The sequence below is a fragment of the Triturus cristatus genome, chromosome 6 (assembly GCF_964204655.1).
Source record: "Triturus cristatus chromosome 6, aTriCri1.1, whole genome shotgun sequence".
NCBI lineage: Eukaryota > Metazoa > Chordata > Amphibia > Caudata > Salamandridae > Triturus > Triturus cristatus.
Genome location: NC_140589.1, coordinates 1,823,044,328 through 1,823,070,577, shown reverse-complemented (window position 1 = coordinate 1,823,070,577; position 26,250 = coordinate 1,823,044,328). Strand labels below are relative to the sequence as shown.

At 44.9% G+C, this 26,250-nt stretch overlaps 1 protein-coding gene across 1 annotated transcript in view; it reads right to left on the bottom strand.

Moving 5' to 3' along the window:
• Positions 1-840: 840 nt before the first annotated feature.
• The window catches only part of LOC146822099 (adhesion G protein-coupled receptor F3-like), a 43,119-nt gene continuing 17,709 nt past the window's right edge, over positions 841-26,250 (bottom strand). Inside the window, exon 5 of the mRNA XM_085609964.1 lies at positions 841-2,274. Within this exon, the coding sequence (XP_085466090.1) occupies positions 841-2,274 (1,434 nt within the window). The remainder of the gene's footprint in view (positions 2,275-26,250) is intronic.

Below are 26,250 nucleotides of genomic sequence, written 5' to 3'. Positions count from 1 at the left end.
ACAGACGCCTGCAGACTCCGGCTCTTCGAAGCTCTTCGTGAGGTCATCGATGCCCTGCATCTCTAAAGGTACTGTTTGCTTGTCTTCCTGACACCGTAGCTGGCCCGCAACACACATACAGCCAGAACAGGTGGATTTGTTTGTTCACAATTCAGTGATAGCTCCGGACAGAGCTATTGCCTTCAAGGAATTATTTTTAACATCTATTTATGCTTTAGGAGTATTTTAAGTAACTGTATGTTGGATTTTTATCGTTTCAGTCTTGTTTTACACAGAAAAATATTGGCTATTTTTCTAAAACTGGTGTGGTGTCCTTTTGTAGTGTTTTCAATGTATTACTGCTGGTTATGTGCACATGCTTTACATACTGCCTCTGAGATAAGCCTGACAGCTTGTGCCAAGCTACCAAGGATGTGAGCAGGGGTTATTTCAGAAGTGTAACTCCCTTATCCTGACTAGGAATATGGGTCCCTACTTGGACAGGGTAACAACCTGCCAGCTAGAGATCCCCCATTTCGAACAGTTACCATGTTTTAGGGAGTGAGCACATGCACTTTAGCACTGGTTAGCAGCGGTAAAGTGCACAGAGTTCTAAGGCCAACAAAAATTAATTCAGCAAAAATAGGAGGAAGGAGGTAAAATGTTTGGGGGTGACCGTGATGGGGGAGCGCCAGGTCCAACACAATTGCTCTGAGGTAACCTAAGGGTGACAAATCAATGCATTACAAAAATAAATAATATCATTATTTGACTCGCCTTTGATGGTATGTGCGGGTATATCAAGCAATCGGTCAAAAAAACATTAATTCTATCATAAACCAATGAGCTCTACCAATCAAGTCAATGACTCAGGCAATCAATCAATGGGTGATTAAAGTTGGTGTGCATGCAATTAAATACCTGAAGAGGGTTTAGTAGCACAAATAAGTAGTTCAACACTAGAGAGCTTCCATCAATGAGCAATGGAATTCCAATTGCCCACGTCAATCCGAACTGTGGTGTGCAAAAGACAACAGCTCTGACCAGCTTCTTCACCATCTCCTCATCCTCCAATGGACCGTCTGAAACTGATGGCCTCATAAGTGTTCGAATCACAACTACAAGTCCAAGAAAGTTACCTAAGAGAATTAATATTGTTGGGACTGTAAAGGCATAAGCGGCACCAAAGGAACTTTCCAACCAACACACGTCCTTCTTCCGGTAACGGTTCTGAGGGTAGAAATGGAAAAAGGTGATGCATGCAATGATGATAGGGCAAGCGTAGCCCAGTATCACTGCAAGAGCAATAAACTCTCGCTTTGTGACATGATGAAATACAAAAACCAGGCGGCTCACCAAGAAGAAGGTTTGGACCAGAGTCCAGAAAAGGAAGGCAAGGAGAAAAACATGGTTGCAGAAGGTTAGCACGAAGCAGACTTCCTCATGGTCTCTGATCTGGATATTGCCACCTGCAAGGAAGGAGATGTTACTCAGGAGCAGGCAAAGAGAAATGTTCAGGATAATCACGTGTCTGTAGCAAGCCATGACTTGAGTAACATCGTGAATGAGAGCTGTCTGCAGCATAATGCACAGCGATAGGGAAGCCATGGAGATTCCAAGACCAACATTAGTTATATAACTCAGAATGGCATCATTCTTACTGTCGATCTGTGACTTTGATCCTGACATTAGAACCGCGTAAGAGGTGAGGTGGCTGCAAATGCAGGTTGTGACCCCATTGGTCACCTCTGTCCAGCATCCTTCTGAAGACCACTTCTCCAGGGTAGAGTTCCAGAAGACGCAACGGGCACTTTCATCACACGATCTGTTCTTGCAGTTAAATGTCATATTAACATTAGCTACGTGGTTCCTTCTGTCATTCACAAGCATTATATTAGTCATAATCTCGCTGGAAATGTCATAGTCATTCACTAGTGCGCTAGCGTCCTCCATATTATTTGGAAAACCAGTTCCCAAAGTTTTGAAAATCACTGATGTGAAACGAATTGTGCAGTTGAAAGAGGAAAGATTCCCTTCCCCTTGACTTGGATAGGATACATTGACCCATGACGTGAACTTCACAACGCTGCTGTTAGTGTATTGGCTGCAGGGGCTGGGAAAGCTGTAAAGTTCAATGTTTCCATATGTTTTGTTGATGGTCTCATCGCTGCCTCCCAATCCCGTCAACAGATATTCCATGGAAGTCAGAAGCTGACTGCCCAACTGGTTTTGTCCTGCCGTTGCTGCTACCCATGTGTTTTGATTCAGAAGTTTGTCCGCAATCGCGATGACATCCTGCAAGTGAAAGAAAGCAGATATCAGCCGCACTTCCTAGAAGTTTTTAAGATTTTATGCACCCAACATTTTAACTTGTCAATATAATTTGTTTCTTTGCTTTATTCTTGAGAATTGGTGTAAACCTGATGATCAAAGGCTCTGCTCTGAAACTGTATTAGTCCTTCATAATCTTGAATACTTAAGTGCGTTGAGTGAGACATATTGGCCATTGCCCTTACAGAATCGACCTTCTGGATCTTATGATTGTGGCAGTGATGCAAGTATTGGTCTTAAACCTCACTTAGTCAAAGACAATAAAGGATGGTCCTAGAACTGGATGATATTGAAAAATCATATGATTCTAGAAGAAGTGCAAACCCGAAGTAAAATCCACCAGTGGAATTTACTCCTCTACATTATCTTAACAGTGAAGGAAAATTCCTACCTTCTGGCTACTGCCTCATTTCTCTGCTAAGCCCCTTCTAAGGGGCTCTTTTGTCACCAGGTTATGGCTTGACTTTTTTTCCTTTTCAATAGTACAACATCTTTCTCTCCCTCTCATCATGAATAGGTACTTTGCTAAATAGAAACACAAGTCCAGAACCTGACATGTGGCAACCAAGCAAAGAGCCAGATTAGTCAATATTAGGTACCCTCAAAACCCAACAAAGTTGCTGTGCTTATGGCACAATGCCACATCTGCAACGACACCAATAAGAATACATAGCCAAACAATACACACATTCATATAGCATCATAAAAGCACAATTGCACAACACCATGAGCATCTTTATGCAGTTAGATGAGTATTGTTCATGACCTTGTGTTCAAAAGTTACGCGAGATACCAGCAGGAACCGGTTTATGGAGAATAAGTCTCCTGCAAGACAGTTTCTGCTCAAACCAGTTGACCGCGAGGGAATAATTATGGAAAATTGAACACCCACAAAATCTTGCAAAATTCCAGTAATGCAAAATTTGTTTTGTGAGTGCCACAAATTCTGCAGAAGTTAAAAAACATCTCACCTATGCCTATCCTTAACACTGTGGGCAGACCAGAGTGCCTGCTATAACCACCAGCCTCCCCTGTAATTCACTGCAGTAGCTTTACCTGGAGGTCAGAACAGATCTTTGACCACTGAGTCTAGTGCTGGCCTACCTTCCATGCATACACAGGGCTGCGGTAATCATTGTCATTACCTACTGTTAGTATAGTTATAAAGCATGCCATATCTTAAAAGGGGCATCTTAGTTCTAAAAACCATCATAAATACCTACATCAAAACAATCCACAGAAAGTAAAACAAAAGTAAACCAAAGCAACCAAGCAATACAAGCTTTCTTAAGTCAATGTAAATGGGACGGGCAGATTAAAGCACACCTACAATAACCAAGGAAACGTATAACAAGAGTAAACTAAAACAATCAATTTTTAGGGTTTTTTAATACACCAAATGGATATAATTAAGATGTAGTTCAACTGGCAATAAATTCCAAAACTTGGTGACCAAGTGAGGAAAAGAACATTCACCAGACCGAAGATTTTAAATTTAAGCCAACACTAAGTGACACAAAGAGGCAGAGGGAACATGTGAATGAAACTGGAACTTTCAGAGTCCATTGCATTTTGACAGGTGCTCAAACTCTTACATGGAACCTCCTGTTTTTGTATATTTCTACACTGAATCCCTATTTTACTGATCTGTAAATATTAGATTTACTATTCCTAACTCTGCATCGTAATACCTTGAAGATATGTGCACCGCGGTGGTACATATATGTGGAGTTAAGTATGGAAAATCTAGACTTACTTACCAGTCGATATATATTAAAAAAATATATGTTGTCCCACCGATATTGTGTGTTTGATATTCAAGATGCACACCATCCCAGTGGTCATGGAGACGAAAATAATCTAAATTGGGTTGTGAGGGCTTTGTTTATTCTCTGTAGTTTCTCCCCTCAAGCTCCCATCTATCCCCTCAGAGGCAAGCAGGAGACTGTTGAGAGACTAACCGTGGGAGAAGGAGTGAGCCAGTAATGTCATGGGTGTCAAGAGGTACTTGTTGTCACTTCTGCAAATCTTGGCTTTAACACACACACACTGAATAGCAGGGGTGCAACTAGACCCAAACTTCGGGGGGTGGGGAGGTGGCTAACACTTTGAACTATGCGGGCAGAGCCATCTTCATAGCCGGAGTGAACATTGCTTATGGGGACCCCTTTCACTCTTGTGGTGCACTTCATAATAAGGGAGGTCCTTTTCTGGGTAATATTTGGTCAGCGATGCACCAAGGGCAACTGGGGTGAGCTATACATTCTTTACAGAGGTTGGGGGTTTTCCTGAATGAATTGTAAAATAATAAATGGAAAATGCTGCATTTTATACAAATTGGACCAGCTGACCTTTCACCAGGAGAGTATGTATGAGGCATGGGGTGGACACGTGTTAGGGACTATCATAGATTAGGGCAACACCCATTATAAGGTTTGAAAGTGTCTCAAATACATTTACAGACTGTCAAAACCTCTGCAGTTCAACTCATTTTTGCACTGAAGGAGGGGCACATTTTGATAGATTTAAACACAGGCGATCTATCGGTAAACTAGATGGTACACAGTCAAGGTGCTAAAGACAACCATGGGCCGAAGGCAATAGGGCTCAGAGTGAGCAACGAGACAGGAGCTGAAACATCCAGGTGACCAGTCAGCACAAGGAGTGGAGCTAGATGCCAGAGGATGTACAAGACTGGGAGGGCACTGCAGTACTTTACATATAATAAAGCAGCCGTGGGTCCAAACTCCAGCAGCAAGCAGCCACACAGGGCCACTGCACCATGGTGAACTCCACCAATCTCCCAGTGATCAATACAGATGCACCAGCAACCAACTGCATCAGGAAGACAATGAAATGAAGATGCCTTCCCACAAAAGATGGTGGCAGTCTGCTAGAGTCCGCCAAGGAGTAGGAGCATCTACGAGGAGCTCCTGGTTTGGGGATCTCCCAAAGATTACTATCCCTGTTTAAACCTCCGCTCCACCCCGTTCCTCGCTGGAACTAAGCTCGCTACTAAACGACCTACCTGGAGAGATACAATCATCGAGTCTTCCCTCGCCGACTCTTGCGTCCTCGCATCTGGGTTCCCGTCGGACTGCGGACCGGCTCCTTCGCTGCTGCTGATCTGCGCCGGTCGCCGCTGGGGGCTGCCTGCACCGGGGGTATCTGTACCACCGAGACCATCGACTGCGACCTCCACCAGTGGTGCCGACTTTGACCATGGTGCACCGCTCAGCCACCGAGAGCCCTGCACGGATCCCACTGACTCCGCGACCCCAGCTGCCGATCCTGGGGAGAGATCGCCGCCCTTTGAGATGTCCCGCGATTTCACCGGCCCCAGCGCTACAGGTATGACGACCTGAACGGTTTAGGTGCCCTCGCCTCGCCTGCTCCGGCCGCTGGAATCCTTCGCTGCGATCTGTGAAGCGGCTCGGGTGCCCTCACCTCGCCTACCGTTGGAGTCCCTCGCTGCCTGTGCCCCGGAACGCGCTTCCCACGTCCCACCTTCATTTCCCCAGTGCTGTGGTTCTGCAGCTGACCAGCGCTCCTGCTCTACCCTTGCCTCCACCGTCTGGATGGCCTGGGGGCCTCCTGCACAGCTCGAACAGGGCCCTGAACCTTCCTGCCCGATTCCAAAATGGCGCCCGTCCAGGACATCCTCATTAGTCCCTTACTGCCTGACCCTAAGATGGCGCTACCCTTGAAATATGCAGTTCTACCTCTATAGTACTTCACTGCTACCTAGGACATACCGCTGCAGCCAACATTTACGCAGTTCCTATTCCGGGTCTGAACATTCCAACCCTCTACCGGCTAGATGCCCCCGACCCGAGCCTAATGCTGCCTCTAACGTCCGCTATCCCTACACCCTGCTCCAGTGCTATACCCGCAGACTCTGCTCCCTATGAACCTGCGCGCAACAGTCTCATATCGCTGCCAACCACACCTGCGCCAGCCCTTCACTACTGTCTCACACGCTAGTGTCCTTCCTCATGCACGCTTGCGACACGAGAATCCCTCCTGCGAGCCCGGCTGCTCCCACACCAGCCCACCTAGAGATCCAGCCCTACCGCTACCCCACTAGTCTCCTCCCTCCTCAGGGCCCCTCCTCAGCCAACATGTCCCGCCCGGCCATTGCAAAGGCGGGTGACAATGCCTTCACTCTGGTCTACCCCCCCAACCTTTCCAAAACCGCTGCTAAATCTTTCAAACACACCACCCTAAAAAACCACCCCGAGACATTGATATCAGACCTCCGCGTCAACTCGGGCAGTGGCACCTGCATAAATGACCTTATCTTCTATTCGAAAAAAACCGCCGCCTGGCGAAAAACCCTAACACACCTTCTGAATGTTCACTCATCTAAAAACATTCCCTATGGCACCAAACTTACTATTATTCCCTCTCCTACCCTCAGAGCAGACCTCACTATCACCCTCTACAAAAGCGGCATAGTCCTGGTCCAAGCCACAACTAATAACCTTAACAAATTCGCTGACCGGTTCACCCTCCTCAGAAACCACGTTCACGATACGGACAGGAGAACTGACTCCATCACCAGCAGCCCTCCGTCCTACCCGCCCACTATGCCTAGCAACCTGCATACCCCCACTACAGCCCCCACCATAGTTCCTCCTTCCCCTCCCAGCATACTCTGTGATCCTTACCATGGACCCCCCCCTACCCTAACATCGGCTCCTGAACCCTCGCCCCCCTCCCTGCCAACACCCCCAGCCCTCATCGACCTAGAAGCTTTGCACTCTAGAGCATCCACCCTAACTCAGAGCATCCACTGCTCCATTCTGGACCTTATGAACCTCTTGCACCTCGCTGAACTCGCCCTCGCGAACCTAAAACCTCATCCACCCCCCCCCCCACAGTCAAATGCGCCCCCCATGCTCCCTCTCCCGCTTCCCTTAAGACACCTTCGCCCGTGCAAGCACCCCTGCCGCATCTCTGAAGCGGAATCCCGAGCTCTGGCACTCTCCTACAATTCCCCACCCACCTCCCTTACCCCAGCTGACCTCTCTGAAGACGAAATCCTTGCTATCCTCCAAGATTACAATACTGCCCTTGCCAACCCTTGCCCTCCTGTCACAGGTCATGCACACCCCATCAGCACGGTCACCATCAACCCCAACAGGCCAACCACACGACGTAACAGAAATGTGGTTAAAAGCAATCTTGCGCCAATTCTTCCATCCTCCCAGACACTTGACACTTCCCCAGACCCCCCACTATCAGGTCTCCTAATCAACTGTCGTTCAGCAGTTAAACATGCAGCCGATATCGCTGACCTCATCCTGCACAAAAACCTGGACTTAGCTATTCTTACTGAAACCTAGCTAAATGAATACTCCTCCCCTTGTCTGGACTTATTAGTCCCTCCTAATTACAACATTGCTAGGCTAGACAGGCAGTCGAACAGAAAGGGCGGAGGCCTCGCCTGCATCTACAGATCCTCCCTCCTGGTCAAGGAACTCGGAACGCTCACTACCGACTCCTGCGAGTATCTCTCACTCTCCCTCACCAACAACGCCCTTCACCTTTGTAACTTGCACATTTTTTACCACCCCCCTGGCTCTAATGACTCTTTCACCGATCACCTACTGGAAGTAATCACCTCAAAAATTTCCTCTAATTCCAAAGAGATCTTCCTTGGTGATTTCAATCTCCACTGGAATGACCCCAATGACCCTCATGTCAATACCATCAAAGACCTCCTAAATGACCAAGCCCTGACTCAATCCTGCTCCCTACCAACTCACTCAAAAGGAGCCACCCTGGACTGGATCATATCCAAGGACTCCGTAGTCAAACTCATCTCTATCGACCCTTGTGACTGGTCCGACCACCACACCATCTCCTTCATCCTACCCGGATCAATCAAGACTAAGCCCCCACAACCGATGATTCCCAAACGCTGGATCAGGGACACCAAAAATCTGGACCTTACGAAGCTGGAGGCTCGCTGCAAACTTGAGCTCTACCCGACCTCGAACACTACCTCAATCAATGACATCTATGACCATTATTCGGCTTCTATGTCGAACATTCTAGACGACCTTGCCCCCCTGAAACTAAAGAGAACACAAATCAAAGACAGAAACCCCTGGTTCTCCGCCTCCCTCAACTCAGAGAGGAGATCCCTACGTCAAGCCGAAAGAACATGGAGGCAGTACCCATCTACCGAGCACCTCAAACTTCTCCGGCAGGCAAGAAACTCCTACAACAGACACATCCTCAACTCAAAAAAAGATTACTTCAGATCCGAACTGGGGAATGCCACGAATAGGCCCCGCAAGCTTTTTGAACTGGTTAAACTTCAATCAAACAAGCTGGCCAAAACCCCTAAAGAATCCCCGAAATCTCTTATATCTTCGGATGAATTCTCCTCCTTCTTCGCCGAAAAAACTGCCTCCCTAGGAATCGAACTTAGTACCGCCTCTTGCGCTCAACCCCCTCATGACCAACTGCCTCCCCATGCACCCTCATCTTCGACCTTACCCAAAAACGAAGCTTGCTGGACTGACTTCAAAATCTACGACGAAGACTCCATTGCTAAAATCCTCTCTACATTAAAACCAAACAACCACTTCAATGACCCGCTACCATCCAACTGCCTCGCTGCGGCCTCCCGTGCCATTGTTCCTTGCTGGACCGCGATGATCAACGCCTCTCTCCAGCAGGGATCGATTCCGGACCCCCTGAAAGCCGGCCAAGTCCTTCCTATTCTAAAAAAACCAACGCTTGATCCCGCCGCACCAGACAATTTCAGACCCATCTCTAATATACCCCTACTAGCCAAAGTGTTAGAGAAATGCGTACAATACCAGCTTAGTCAACACATCGACAACTTCCACCTGCTGGACGACTTCCAATCGGGATTCAGACCAGGGCACAGCACTGAAACAACCATGCTCCACATTGTGGACGACGCCCTCCAAGCCCTGGACCAAGGCAAAACATGCCTCCTAATCCTTTTAGATCTATCTTCCGCCTTCGACACGGTCAATCATGATAAACTACTTGAACGCCTTAAACATAGGATGGGTCTGGATGGCGCTGTCCTTGAATGGTTCAGGTCCTTCCTCCATAACCGATCTGAAAGATTCCTCATTGACGGCAAACTATCCGCTCCCACCCCGGTCACGGTTGGAGTCCCTCAAGGCTCAACCCTGTCTCCTACCCTCTTTAATCTTTACTTGGAGCCTCTCACTGAAATTCTACGCTCCGCCAATATCTCCTACCACATGTACGCGGATGACACCCAAATCTACATCAATATCTCCTCACTCAAGGAGGTCCTCGCCCTGAACGAAACCCTGAAACTAACCGTTCAGTGGCTTGCCACTAACCAACTAAAACTCAACGCCAAGAAAACTGAATTTCTCCTGATCTCCCCATCCAAAGCCAACCCGGAGCTACAGGTGTGGTTCAAGGCCATCACAGCCCTAAATTGTCCCCCGACCATCGTGGACTCCGCCAAATCACTGGGCATATTTCTTGACTGCAACCTGAACATGCGTGACCACATTAATTCAATGGCCAAGGCAGCCAGATTCCACCTGAGCTACCTCTGGAAACTAAAACCCTTCATCGATGCTCCTGATTTGAAAATGGCAGTCCAAGCTCTAGTCATATCCAGACTGGAATTTGGATGCTCCACCCTCACAGGCCTACCCAAGCGCTCCTTGGCACAGCTAAAAGCCTGTCTCAACGCGGCTGCCAGACTACTCACCGGCACCAGGAAATTCGACCACATCTCTCCACATCTGAAAGCCCTAAACTGGCTCCCTCTAGAGGCCAGAATACAGTTGAAACTGGCGTGCATTACACACAAGGCTTAATACGCAAACTCCCCGGCATACCTCTCACAGAAGCTTGTGCTATCGGGAGGAAACAGGAAATCTCGCTCCACTAACAGTCTCCTGCTCCGACCCGCCCACTTTCGTAAAAAAAGAACCTACAATAGGGCATTCACCGGGGCAGCACCAAGAATTTGGAACTCCTTCCCGCCCGTTATCAGAAGAATCCCCACTCTTGCTCGCTTCAAGAAGGAAGCCAAAACCTTCCTCATGGGTAAATTCCTGTACTAAGTCCTCCTCTCAGCAGATATGACTTGCTGCTTGATTCCATGACTATTGCGTCTTCCGCAACCCTATAACCGGACTCCATCGAGACCCAAGGGGGCCACGGTCTCTGCCAACCCTAGCTTGAATTTTAGCTCTCATGTGTGCTCCCTTTGCCCCCATGCTCCCTCATCCCCCCCCCACCTATATGTTATATTTCTTTGCTTTTGATACTTTACTGTTTGCACTGTTTCTCTATGATGTTTTTTCCCGTTAACCATGTAAAGCGCTCTGATACCCTCATGGGTCATGTTCGCGCTCTATAAAACACTAAAATAAATAAATAAATAAATAAATAGCTGCAACATGTGGAACAGCAGGTGCCACCAGTATAGATGCATGGCCCCCACAATTCGGCTGGGATTTGGCCGATGTTTGTTGAGGCGTCACCTGTGGATCGCATGAACCCTCTACCAAGCACTGATTCTGGGCAACAACATGCCTCTGGCAAGAGTTCTGCAACCTTATAGTGGGATAGTCTAGAATGGAGGTCTCCAGCCTTTTCTATAGTCAAAACGACTTCTGATAAATGAAAAGCATTCTGACCTACACCCTAATATGGATTAGATAAGAGTACTTGATGGACAATCAACTTAACCTCTTCCTTTTTAGGGCTCTCAGTCCTGATGCGGTGGACACAGAGCACCAATGCAACAAGAGCTGTATCCCAAAAGTTGACCTGTGAAGTCCCCAAAAACAGTTTCTTCCCTTTGTTCTTCTTTGTGAGCCACCTCTGAGTGGTGAGGGTTTCACTGGGGTTTGTGGTCTTTCTCATGCAATACACTGGATGACACTCTTCTGATTATGTAAGCTAGGACCTAAAATACACCACTCATCTAGCATAATTGTGCTGAAGTTTTTGTTTGTTGACCAGAATCAGGCCGCAACTTAATGAGTCAAGATCAAGAATTACTGATGGCATGAACCGTAGAGGTTCTATAGGCGAGGGTTTCTGATGCACTAGAGTAAAATGCCCAAGTGCGCCTCTGGACACTCACAATGAAAAGACAACGTTTTTTTTAACCTATACATTACATTTTTAACTAGGACCTTGAACTAAGTAAACATCTACATATCTATGTCTGCATGCTCATGGAAATACCTAAGGAAAGACAAATTAATGAATCAGAAGCTTAACTTAGGAAGTTTAGTACTTTGAAAGGCAGAGGATGAGAAAAAGAAAGAAAGAGGAAGAAGAGAAAGGATAAAGAAAGGAGACGAGAAGGAAAGAAAGAAACAGGGAATGTTATAAAGGAGAAAAGTACAAAAACAAAACACCAGGAATGGAACATAGAAGAAGAACAGACGTGAGGACGGAAGGGAAGGAGGGAGAAAAGAAAGATTAATCATGAGAATGGAAATAGGAAAGGAGTTACAGAAAGAATGGATGGAGAGAAAGGGTGTAGTGAGAGGAAAGAATGAGAGGAAGAAAGGAAAGATTAAGGGGTAAAAAGAAATAAAAAACGAAAGAAGCAAAGATGTAAAGTGAAAGAACAAAATAAGGTACAAAGGTGAGAAGCAAAGGAAAGAAGGGATGAAATAAAGAAGCAATGAAATAGAGAAAGTGAGAATGAAGCAAAAAAGGAATAAAAGAGAGAAAGAAAAGAGAAGAGATGGGGCGAAGGAGAGAGAGAAAAAAGAAAGAGATACAAATAAGAAAAGGATTGGAAGAGACAAAAGGAGACCCAGAAAGGAGGAGGGAGAGAGAAACAAACAAAGGAAAAGAATGAGAATGAAAACAGAAACAAAGAATAAAGAAAAACAGAAAGGATGGAAGGGAGAATGGCAAAAATGAAGAGAGAATTAAATAAAGAAGCCAAAGAAATAATAGAAAAACAGATCAAAGAATTTTCATGGAGCCATTTATTTGTAGTCTGGCTTCTTACCAGGCAGCAGCTCCACATTGTTTACTTAACAGGAGGGTGGACTGCATGCTACTCATGCACTGTACCTTTTGGAAGCCTCTCATGACCAGGTGCAAGTGTTTTAATGTGCATCATTAGAAGAAAGGCTGCCGCATACTCATGAACTCCCCTGACAAGCAAGCTTCTCCAGGATAGCCTGCAAGCTACTGGTAACCTGTGATCAACCTGTTGGAGACCCCTGGTCTAGAGGTAGCAAAAACTAGTCCCATTCTTTCTTTGTGTGCCCGAATAGAAAAAATCATTCAAAACACTGATACTCTGCAGGTTAAAAGCACAGAGGAGCAGCAAGGATAATGACTGCAGCCAGCAAACTCCTCTTCCTGTTCGTCTGCCAACATTCCTCCTTTATGCACAGGGCTACATACCGCAAATTGTATGGTAACATCACCTCATTTATTTTAGGAAACATGTTACATGCATTCAAGACTTACCTATGTTGTGGGTGTAAATTGAAAAACTTATTTTTGGTCATTATCCCAAAAACATGAATCGCGCAATTCTTCCGAACGCCATTACCACTGCAAAGTCCTTGAAGTTAGGTTAAAGTAATGTATGCACATGCAGTACCCACTCAACAACACATTTAAAGAAGACAGCTAAACATGTACAGACCACACATCCCACAAAAAAGCTATTTATTTAGACAAACACAGTGGATCCTATTTAAAAAGATAAATATGGTTGTAAATGTAAGTTTACAACCAAATTCATCTTACTTATGACTGTCTGGATTCACAAAGGGATTTCTGGCAGTCGTAAACCCTTTTACAGGTGTAGAGATCGAGGCCACGAGTGTGTGGATCTGCGCGTCCATAAATCAAGGCATGGTTAGCTTTGTTTGTGAGCATTCACAACAGTGGCGGTGCGTCCATTGGGGGTGTTGGGGCGTTGCCACCCCGCCCACGCCCACAGCTCCCTCGGCGTCTCTGAACTTAGTTTACTTAAGTTCAGATCGCCGAGGGAGAACTGACAATCATGTCAGTCAGCATGACGTCGGACTGCCCACCCCCTTCAGAGTCTGAAGGGGGTGGGCGGTCTGGCGTCATGTTGACTGACATGCATTTTCAGACCAGCAGCCAGGGACAGGCAGCAGCACAAGTGTGCATGAGTGGGGAAGGTGAGTGAATTTTTCACCTGTGCCCAGTCATGCGCACTTGCGCTTCCACTGGCTTGCGCATGCCCATTAGGAGCCCCTCGGTCTCCTAATGGGCAGGCGGCGGGCAAAGAGCAACCGTGCCCTAAGCCAATCCTGGCGCTGCAGCAGCGCCAGGATTGGCTGAGGGGTTGTGTGTCACTCCAGTCCTGTTCCAAGAGGCGCCATTGCCAACGCGGACCAGGAGCAGAGAGAGGCGGTCAGGTAAGTTTTCATTTTTTAAATTTTCTCCCTCGGCCCCCCACCCCCGCGAGTACTCACTGCGAGCCGCGACTGAAAAACAGATTTAAAGCCATCTGAGTGGACGCGTTGAAAAGTAAACACTCACAATGTCCTGCCTCTTCTGTAATATTGTGTGTCATTCAGGGTATTTATTCATTTGTGCATTTTATAACGCGCTACGAGGTACCTGTAGGATTACTTTAGAGCGCTAAACAGTTAATATCCAGCCGCTTGCTTTCCAAACTACTGTTGCTATATAATTTGTGCATACAGGCTGTAAACGGTATTTGGTGTTTGTCTCCGACAGTTCCCTGCATCCCACCAGCACGCCCAGTGCTTGCATAGTTTTCCCCCGATAACGCGAGGCCCGCCTTTGGAAGGGCAGCGGTGTGCAATGGCCCGAGGAGCCTTATCTCGGGGAGGGTCACACAGGGACATGCCTGGTAACTGGTGACCTCGGGTCGCCATCTCATCAGAGGTCATCCCTCATTCCCCGAGCGTGCTGTGGGCCTGCTAACCTTCCAGAGGCGGCCTGCTGCTGACAGACGCGGCAGCAATCACGTGCGACCAGAATGTCTTTCTCTAGACTTAAATCTCCCAAACACTTAGGTGGTGTTAATTTCCCTGATTTTTCGTCGTATCATACTTCCTTTTTTCTTGCTCATTCTGCTTCTTTCATTTCTGATCATACTCCTGACCCCTCTTCTTGTCCTCTATGGGTAGAGGTTGAGACTTCCTTTTTTCAGCCTTTTACGTTTGAAGAATTTGTTTCATTGTCACAACCTCCAAAGAAATTTTCTCTTCCTATTCTCCAACATGTTTGCAAGACCTTTCAACCTATTCTTTTCCATAACCTGGATGACCGTGCTCGTTTTTTACAATCCCCTATTTGGTATAACTCTCTTATCAAGATTAAAAATAGATCTATCTTTTGGAATGATTGGCTTTCCCTAGGTCTTAAATGGACTCATCAACTCTTTCATGATGGTTCTTTTATTCCCTTTTCTATTCTTCAAGATCGTTTCTCTCTCCCTCCTTCTTCTCACCCTAAATATACTCTATTAAAATCGGCGGCTCAAGCTACTTTTGATGCCCTTACGGATACTTCAATTCAACACAGTTCTTCTCTCATTTCCTTACCATCTTTGCATTCCTCTCCATCTGCTTCTCAAATTTATAAAAAATTGAGAGATACGTCTGCTAATCGACTGAAATCCCCTGTGGAGTGTGCCTGGGAATCAGATTTAGAGGATTGTTTTCCTCTTACTACCTGGGATAACATTTGGAACAAAATAAGGAAGTCATCTAGAGCGGCAAATACAACCCAAACCCTATTTTTTATATACAATCGACTCTTAATTACCCCATCCAAATTACACCACATTGACCCCTCTATCCCATCCAGCTGTTGGTCTTGTTCGGCTTTAGTGGCTGATCTTAAACACATGTTGTTTATTTGCCCTGCTGTTCATCTTTTTTGGGGCAAAGTTTGGCAACAAATTAACTCCATTTTTTCTACCAATTTCCCCTTCTCTTTTTCCCATATTTTTCTTGGGAGTCTCTCACAATTGTGGTCCTCCTCCAACGCTGATATTTCCATAGTTGACCTCCTTTTTGCTGTGGCATTTCAACAAATCACGAAAGCTTGGAAAGATACTTCCCTTATTTCCTATCAAGCATGGTGGTATGGGGTTTGTTATAACCATAGGCTAGATAGAGCATATGTCCATCCTATCTCCCTTGCGATTAAAAGAGACTTATTATGGCTACCCATTACCTCTTTTCTAAATGTGTCTGCCCAATCCATCCCCTTACACAACCCTTGCAGGGAGGAAGTATCTAAACCTCCTTAATGTTTTTGTTCTTATTAAATAACTCTGATAGTATTAATATAGGTAATTTTGCCAATTCGCTATATCTCTTGTTACATACTAATCCCTGTATTATGAAATCATATTTGTTCCTTATACTGCCACTTATTTAATATATTGTTGTAATATGTTTTGGATGATATCCCTTTTTCTCTCCCTCTTTTCTTCTTTCTCTCTCTCTCTCTACTTCTTTCATTGATCTGAACTGATTTATAATGTATTTTTTTATCATAAATGTATATTATTATTGTATTGCAACTTTTTTCATTCTTCAATAAAATCCTCTTTAAACTAAAAAAAAGCAATCACGTGCGAGTGCGCGCAGACCACTTGAAGCTCTCCACAGCCAATTTTCTACATTTGGCTGTCAGGACCTCCACCAGGGTAAATGAGTAAATTAATCCGTTGTCCTGGTGGGACAACGGCCCAACTGCTAACATATAAATCTAGCGCTGAGTTTTAGACGTTTAAAAGGAATTATTGAGGTGAATGAGTGAAGAATGAATTCCAAATGTTTTCGTTGAGTACATTGGAAGACTTGAGAGTTTTGACTTAAAGTTTGATGGCTGCGCGCAGTCATTTTTGTCTTTGCAAAGTGAAATTGCCGATAAGTTTCTCAAATGTCCAAAGGCAAATATTATTGAACAAATACAATTGTCCTTGTCATGACCCACATGTCAAATGATAGGCTGCATCCAAACATGAGAGATTTGACCATACAATTTGGATTGATAAAAGCACCTCTCTCGACAGTAGAAAAATATTGGCAGTATGCAGGTGGGGGCAATGTCTTGGACTGGGAGGGAGGGAGAAACGGGGTCTAGGTTAGTTGAGTCTATTATGAACTAGGCATAAATATTCCAGGCACTGTATTCATTGTACAGAACAGATTTTTATATAGCATAGTGGTTTCTATTTGGCCTGTGGGGATAGCGACAGTCTAGCACTTGCTGCATAATATCTTCCTCGGTTCTCCCTTTGTAAAATGCTTTCAATTTCCTTATGTGTTGATATATTGTTGATGAGCATAGCTCTACATTCAATGTGTGCTGGCTAATAAACTACAAGACATCATGGCCAGATGTACTAAATGTGTGGCGGTCGCTAACTGTCTAGTTTGTAAAATCAGAGGTTTTGCAACTGCTAATAAGTTATTTGCTATGTGCTAAACCCATTTTTGGAGTCACTAAAGTTGTATGAATACTATGTTCCTGTAAATAAATTGCGCTGCTGTAAAATAAAAAGTTTCCAATATTAAAAAGCAGTCAAAGGGACGATGTTCTACTGGCCCTTGACTAGCGACTAGTGAGTCCAGTGCTTTGAACCCTCATTACGGTTGTTTCTGAGCACTCCCGATGTTGGCAGGTGTGGGAACTGAGGCACCAAAAGATCTGCTCTAGATTGCAAAGTGTGATAAAGTGGTTAAGCCAGGGGCAGAACCCTGAGTCCTACATCAACAGCCAGTGCCACAAAACCATTAAACCAGTGGCCACGGCAATTATGTGATTCTGCATTGGAATACAATTGGCATATAATCTACCTGCCTCCTCTCATTCTCCCGAGGTACTTGCAAAAGGCAGAAATCTTATATAAATAGAAGGAACATAATGAACACACCCCCCACTTTGGGGTATCAGTGTTATAGCCAGGGCCACAGGATGTATTCGATGCTGCTGCGTTTTAGGCATGATTATGGATTTGATACTTTAGCTATATAATCCATCATCTACAGCCTAAATTGAAGATTTTAACAAAAACCATCAGAAAAAGGATCAAATGTTACTAAAAATGCAGTAATATGTTGCTGCACAGTGGATGGCCTTCACATAGTGTTAACATGTGCAGAAAATGACATAATAATGAAATACTACCCTGCATTACACTGTAAAATGTAGTCAAGCCTGCTGCATAATTTGGTACTTCCTGTTGCATAATTCCAGAGGACCTGATTAAAGTGCTGCTGCTCTTCCGGTCCTTGAGAGAGGTGGAGAGAAGCAAAGGAGAGAGATGGGAGGGTAATAGGGGCCATAAGGAGGAGGCTGGGGCATTGCTGGGTGTATTGCATTAATAACCTTCCTGCTTCCCCATATTTGCTTGAAAATGCTCCATTTATCCTCTATTTTTTCAAGATTTTCTCGCCTCAGTGCAGAACTGTCATAATTTAGGGCCTCACCACTTTCAAATGTCACCAGCCGCCACTGATTCACAATCTTCACACATTTTCTTGTACAGCCTGGAAAGGGTCATATTTTTACCTCAGCCAAAGGCTGAAGTAATCTCGTTCTAGGGTGGAAAGAGAAATGGATCACCTCCAAATTTGGTGGTGGTGTAAAGGAAGCTGCCCATAGAGAAATTATATTCCCAGTGGAGAAATCACAAATGCATTTACATAGGGGATTCTATTCCCCTTGTTCGAGTCCTCCACCACGGAATTTGTGAATTTCAAAAAGTAATATATCTACACTTGAATGTAGATGTATGGCTCTATATGTATATTTTCTTCTGTTGGATATGTCCCTTCTTAGGGGATTTCCCTAAAACGTGTTACTTTTTTCCTTCTGGTTTTTGCTGATTCCCTTTTTGTTGCCTGGAATGGAAGTGTGCACCTGCCCTTTCTACACGTGTTAGGAAGTGGTGCTTACCTGATTGATTTAAGTGCTGTACCTGTGAGCACCTAGTAAAGAGCTATACCACATACCCAGGGCTGGTACTGCACTGGCTACTTGTGGGCCGCATTACAAGAATAGCCTTTCAAACATGTCTCAAGCCCGCCATTGCAGGCCTTTGTGCGCGCAGTTGCACGTATGCTCAGATTGGCATTTCTAAACCATTAGCCAATGCTGACTAGCCGTTCCCTTCCACTAGGACAGCCCTAGGGTAAGCCTTTAGGGGTAAGGCAAGGGGTAGGGGAAAGGCAGGGCTCCCCGTCCTGGTAGTGAATAATCCCCATGAGGGTTTTCCCTTCTTAGGAGGTCTGCCTGTCCCATGGGTCAACATGGGAGAATTGCTGAATGACTTTAAAACTACAGTTTTATCTTACAGCTTCACTAACACTAGAGCACTCAGAGGGTAAGCCCTGTGGGGTGGAGCAAGTGATGGGTGAAAGGCAGGGCAGGTACACATGTGTTCCCTACCCAGGTAGTGAAGAACCGCTATGTGTGTTTTCACTACCTATGAGGTCTGCTCTCCCTATTGGTTAAATTGGTGGAATGGCTAAGATTACTTTAAGTTGCAGTGGTGGCTTACAGTGGAGCAGCCTCATATTGTTGGATTCACAATGACAAATCCCCCTTTGTGGTAAAGGTGGATTTGTCATTAATTGTTTAAATGCTACTTCTAGAAAGTGGGTATTTCTCTGCGCTAAACTTTTTTGTGTGTCTTTTATTTTGACCCCAGTCCACACTGGAGGCTGGCGTACCACATTCCCCAGAGACAGCCATAAACATTGGGCATGCAACTGGAATGACATACCTCTGCCATTTGAGGACTTGGCTAGATTGATTGTGGGGAGTGGTTTTGACATTTGGCCTCAGGGAAGCCAGAACATGGTCCCACTAAATATTAGGATCTGCATTCCAAGGCCTCGTGGTAGACAGTACTGGAATTTAGAGGAGACAACTGTGGTTCAGAGGGGAACCCTCCCCAACTCCAAAGTCACACTACATTATAACTACTGGTACCATATTACAGCAGGGCAGAGGTACACTTGTGGGGGTGTGGGACCAGACAGCCTGGACTGCGTGGTGCACACTGACAGAGGAATATGTTGTGCACAAGGAGGAGACTGCAATTGGAAGTGACCGTGCACCCTGCCTGAATTGTGGCTGGCCTGGGCTGACTATCCTGCTGCTGAGTGACGCCCTGAAGTGTGCTCTCCAAGGGCTTGTTGACTTGACCCCTGTCCTTTGTGGAGGTCTCAGGGACATCAAAGACCTCCCGTGAGGGACCTACACCTTCTATGTGTTTCACCTGGAGAGCGGTGCCTTATCAAGCACCTACTTCATCTGCTGGATCCTGACAGCTGCAGTGTGTGAGCGTTGAACTAAGTACTGTGCTAGAGACTGGATGGCCTTGTTCAGAGACCCCAAACCATGCCCGCACCTGAGGAGTGTGGCACCTTCATCGTGGGGCCTCAGCACGCATAAGTGTCTTGTTGGTGGTGAGCAGATTCGCCGGTTGTAGGACCCAGCATGGCCAACTTCGTCGTCCGTGATGCATCTCTCTCGTATGACACGCCAACTGCATGCTCATTGCCTGCGGTTTCTGAATCATAGGTTGCCACCCTCGGAGGGAGGGTGCATCCGTAGTAGTGCCTCATTCTACCTTGTGTGGTAGTACTGAACTTGCGACTGTGTGTGTGGGACTGGATTGTTTGGTATGACTCGTATCATCGCTCACCAGATGTTGTGCCTCATTCCAGGGAGGTACGGCGAACCCAACTGTGGATTGATTGTAACCAGATTGTCTGGTGCGACTCAATTCAGTGCGAAGCAGATGTTTTGCCTCATTCCAGGGAGGTACGGTGAACCTGACCCATGGTTCATTGTTACATTATTGTCTGGTGTGAGTCAGATCAACGTACAACAGACGTTGTGCCTCATTTCCAGGGAGGTATGATGAACCTGACTCTGAATTGATTGGGACTGGATTGCCTGGTCAGATCATTATGCACCAGGAGTTGTGCCTCATTTCTAGGGGGATACAGTGAACCTAACTTTTGGTCCATTTTGACCGGGTTGTCTGGTGTGACTTGTATGATCGCATACCAGATGTTTTGCCTCATTTCCAGGGAGGTACGGAGAACCAGACTTGTGGTTCATTATGACATTAATGTCTGATGTGACTCACATTAACGCACAACAGACATTGTGCATCACTTCCTGTGGGGCGCGGGGACAGCTGCACCCCCCATTCACTGAGTGTTCTTTCTTGCCCTCAGTGTGGCGAATCAACCGCCCTCCTCACCCAGCTCAACAACTTTGTGTTGCCAGGTAGTAGTGGCTGGATTGGGCCTGGGTGGTGAGAGTAAGTGAATGGGCTGATGAACACTTCCGAGAGCGATCGGAAGCGGGTCGAGACTGCGTGACCACCCACACCCCGTGCTTCGCACAACTGGGCTGGTGCTGGAAGGTGAATTGAGGGACCTCTTATTTGAACTGGGCAAGTCTGTAGCCCGTTTCTGCTCCGCATAAAGTGAGTGATGGCCTACCCCCATATTTGTCGACTGTTGCCTGGTTACCCGGATAGTTACTCCAGCCTTCTCCACTGGGCCCCTGACTAAGTGTGACTCTGGCCCTAACACAGTATATTAAGGGGTGTTTTTTTTATTTACTTTAACCTGTGGGTAGAGTAGTGGGGGAGTAACAGAGAGGTGTGGGGGTATTGTGCCACGGGGTCCATATTCATATTATGAACTGACCTCCCGGATATCATTTGCACTGCGTTATGGTGCAGAGTACATGTGTGTGCGAGTGTGCTTCATACGGACTTGCCGAGATCCTTTGCACTGCGTTATGGTGCTGTGTGAGTGGAAGAGAGTATGCTGCATGAGAACAACCTGTTAATAGTTTAACCGCTCCCCGTGCTTCGCTCAACTGGGCTGGTGCTGGAAGGTGAATTGAGGGACCTCTTATTTGAACTGGGCCAGTCTGTAGCCCGTTTCTGCTCCGCATAAAGTGAGTGATGGCTTACCCCCATATTTGTCGACTGTTGCCTGGTTACCCGGATAGTTACTCCAGCCTTCTCCACTGGGCCCCTGACTAAGTGTGACTCCGGCTCTAACACAGTATATTAAGGGGTGTTTTTTTATTTACTTTAACCTGTGGGTAGAGTAGTGGGGGAGTAACAGAGAGGTGTGGGGGGATTGTGCCACGGGGTCCATATTCATATTATGAACTGACCTGCCGGATATCATTTGCACTGCTTTACGGTGCAGAGTACATGTGTGTGCGAGTGTGCTCCATACGGAATTGCCGAGATCCTTTGCACCACGTTATGGTGCTGTGTGTGTGGGAGAGAGTATCCTGCATGAGAACAACCTGTTAATAGTTTCACCACTCAGCAGTGTTGTTTTACTTGTATGGTTCAATAACTAGTGAATACTCCGTTTTGACATTGGTATTACTCGTGCGCCCTTGGCCCACGGTGCTGCTGAAAAGTGTTATAAATTCCTTTGTGTACACATTTCTGATATCATTGTTATCTGGGGTGCTTCCTAGCAATGTGGGGATTTCAATTGTGTTATTTGCCTGGGTGGGCCCAGTTTTGACAACGTATCACACTGCATAAGGGTGCTGAGGTAAAAGAGGATTTTTCCCAAGTGTGCATATTACTGATGACATTTTAACACTGTTGGGCCTAGTACTGGTAATAATATTTCCAAGTGTGATTTATGCCCAGAAATACATGATGTTCATGTTGTATTAATCAATGTGTGTGTTGAATACAAACTTTATTTACAAACACCACATGTGAAGTCTCTTTTGTGATGCTCAGTCTATTTATTGTGTGAGAGTGCATCTCTAATGCTTTACACATTGCCTTTGTGATAAGCCTGACTGCTCGGTGCCAAGCTACCCAAGGGTGAGCACAGGTTATTCAGTGAGTACAATCAATGACGGGAGTGGTAGGTTCTGCCTGGCTAGGGCATCGTCTCAACCAACCAGAAAGTACCAGTTCCAACAACTACTATCGTTGTGAATCGCCCCCAATATTTCATGCACATCTGCTTTACTAAACAAACATAGAAAGGATACATATTCAGACATGACAGAACTGACTGTACTGCCATTATATAGTTGTACTTGGTCACTGTCATTCATGTAACAAAAAGTTTTCAAGCGGTGCCAAACGACACAATGGGTATGGACTTTAACACTTTAAAAATATTTTGCAAGTGTACTGCAATAAATCAGTACTCTTTAATGAAAAAAACACAGCTACATAAAACGTTAGTAGATTCTGAATTCCCGCCATTACCCCACAACACAACTGTAAATCATTCTTGTCTAGTCCTTTGAATTTATTTTTGTCAATAAAAGCACCTTATCTAATGCGTTTTGGTATTTGAAAGACATTTATAGGTGTTTTGTCTATACCTGTTGGAGCCTTACTTTTCATGAAACCTTTCTCTTTTCTTTAATGACTATGTAATTTTGATCCCAGGACTGCTTGCGAAAGCAGATTATGCTGATTCTTAAGCACTGTGAATTTTGTGATAGCCCTTCGGAGACTGATAAAATGGATCAGATAACCCTGCTGGAATAAAAAAATGCTGCAGCTACACATTAATGTCTGCAGGGTGCTCAATACTGACATCTATGGCCACCTACATAAAGCTGCAAATCACTGCATGAAATATAATTATTTTCTTTTATAACTTTTACCAGATATTAGAATGCAATCTTTCTTTTGTTCAGTTATTGTTTTAATAGGGACACACTTTCTGTTTGGTCGTACAGGTCAAAAAAATAAAACCACTATTCAAATGTATGTTCAAGGGCCTCTGCCAAAAAGTATATAGTTATCCAGTGGGAGGCACCATCTTTCTGTCAGGTCCCTGAGGCCATTTTAATCACCATTTAATGGACGGAAAGGAAAAGAAAAGAATCTTCGGATGTACTATCTAGGATATAGGGGTCTAAGTGCAATACACTTAACTCTTTGAATCATTGGAAATCTGCAAGAGACACAAAGTGGACATAAAGCAACATTGTCTTTTTTGAGGAGTTCTGCTAACTTATTAGCGCAGATTACAGAAATTGTGTAGTACTTTGGACACTGCCACTACGTACATGTTTCTTGCCCTGATGAAGTTCCCGATAAGGGAATGAAACGCGTTGGCTGGACGGTTTCATAACAGATGATCATATTAAAATTGGAATAAAGAAGTCACTTTTCTACTAATATCTGCTTATGGGACTCTTTGAGCTGCACACCTCCACTTCATAAAACACCATTTAATGGAAACTTATTCTCTCTTTTGGTTTTGTAGGTTTTTGCTGTGTACCCCTATTGTTTACATGTCAATGTGATAGCAGCAGATTAATCTCTGCTGTGACTTCTCACCTCTCGCCCAGTCACATTATATAACGCACTTCCCTATTAGTTCAATTTGAGCTGAAAAGATTAGGTTTACAGACGTGAGAAAGGGTGTTCACAGCCTAAACACAAGCATTTGCAATGCAATAGATCTCGCATTTGCGAGGGTTAGAGCTATTGGGGTTGTAAGTTACAATGTCTTTTACGAATGTATTTTGGTTTGGAGTGGAGTGGAAGCATAAAAACCAAGAAACATGAAGCGCTGCGCCGGTGTAGATAAAAAGTTATGCATGCTGCAGCCCGTGAAGAGGGCACTGTGATGATTAAATAAGAGGTGCACAGTACTAGGACAGGCACCCACAGTGAAACATGAGCAGGAAATAAAAGAAGTAGTTCTGAAAGCAACGTATGAACACCTACAGCCTAAGGAAACTGTAGTTGTAGGTGAGCGAAAAACAGAAGTGATATATGGGGAGTGCCAACCAATGAGGAGCCAGCAAAGAAGAGCGATGCAGGCAGGAGTGACCCAATGGGAAACTGCAGGCAGGATTACACTCCGTATAGTGATTACAGCTTGTCTTGCATACAGCGCATGCGTGAGGCCTAGGCTCGACCTAACAAACAGAGGTTTGTGGAGTTTATAAGCGTCCTTACGGAGGCTAGAGCAGTAGCTTTGGTTGTTGCTGGCATCGAGACCCTCAGCTTCAGCCCTGCCAGCCCAGCCCACGAACCCTAATGGGGGGGAAGGAGGGTGGGTGTTGCGCCCCTGCTTAATAGTATATTATGTACTTCTATGCCTGTTCCTAGAAATGAAGTATATTAGAGAAAAGGAGAGAAAGGAAGGATGACTCTGAATCAACATGAATTCCTTGTACTTCCATGATCTGTGCCATTATCTTACCAGTGATGCGTTGACACTGAGGGGTTGGTTATACTGGACCACACCAAGAGAAATGGTCTTAAGGATATTCAGTATCGCCTGGACTTTGTTCGGAGAGATATTGCCTGAACTGTTTGTTGTGTATCCTGCCATATTCTGCAGCACTCCCGGCACTCTGTCAGGGGAGATAGGCTTCGCCACAGAAGAAAAACAAACATTAAAGCATGTTATGCAAGTGCACCACACTCCTAATGAGTCTCAGGCCTTTAACAGGGAAACAGTGTAGTAAACTTAATGTTGCACATTTCTTTCCATTTCACAAGAGCAGTAAAACACCAGTTAATACAGTTTTACTAAAAACCCAGATATTTTGTCTTGAGAAATGAAACAACGCTGAATTCGGGCTGGAGTTGCTTATGGTTTTGTTTGCACAGCAATGTGCCTTCATTCCCTGTTTGAACAAAAAGTTCTATAGCAAGTCTGTTCATATATATAGTAGGCTGGACTTATTGAGTCCCAAATATCAATGGGACAGAAGATCATTGCAACAATATCGAGTGACAAAATATTGAAAGGAGTGGTTCTGTACATTTTCTTTACCCAATTACAGGTACACTCACTCTGGTGATGCATATATATATCTTCAAGGTACGTATATGTGGAGTTAAGAACAGTAAATGCTTATCCACCTCTGTCCACTTATTTTTTTTTTTTTTTTTTTTTGATTTCAAAAGAATTTATTATTTTAAAGGAACAGATAAAAACGTAAAATACAAGTACAAGTGATACAAATGATATCAGCTGGAGCATACAATATGGAATAATCTGTATATAACAGAAAATCAATTAAATTATAGAAAACATCAAATAAGAACTGGAGGAAGTAATTATCAAAAGTATCACCATCAGATATTAATTTAGGGAAGGAAGGAAAGAAAAGAAGAAAGCAAAGAGAGAAAAGAAAAATAGAATAAAGCTGAGGAAAGACAAGAAGAAGAAAAAAGGAGAGAGAAGGATTTCCAAAGGATTCACCCAACAACCAAGAGCGTATTAGCCAGACCAATCAAAAGGGGTATTGTTCCACCGAACCCTCCGAAGCCCTTTCCATATACGTATCTAGAGCCTTCCATACACCATTAGAGATAGAAGGAGAGATATGGGCATTATCAACTGAAATATGAGCACTCCTTAAAAAGGAAACCCACGCCCACCAAGTATGATAAGAGACTGAGGAGAAAGATTTCCAATCCATGAGGATTACTTTGACAGCAATAGTTAGTAAAAGATCCAATAATTGTACCTCCATGGAATCTAAAGGCAAAGGGACCGAGGCCGCCAACGGGCCTAACAGAATTAATGGGAAAGAGAGTTGAAACTTGATATTAAAGATAATCATTAGATGTTTATGAATTAAACCCCAAAAGGGTTGAAGAAGAGAGCAGTCAAAAAACATATGTTGAAAATCGCCTGGTGCAAGATCACAGCTCCAGCAGCGATTGTCTTCTTTTAAACCTAGCGAGAATAAACGAGTGGGGGTCCAGTGCAGAAGATTAATAGAAAAGAACTTAGATTGCATTAATGAAGGGGCAATTTTATTACGAAGAGAAAATTTCCCAATATCTTGCCAAGTGTCTGAAGAAATATGGTCAGTAACCCCATGATCAAAGTGATGCAGCCATTTTTGCTGTGTAACAGTCTGTGAAGGAAGTGTAGG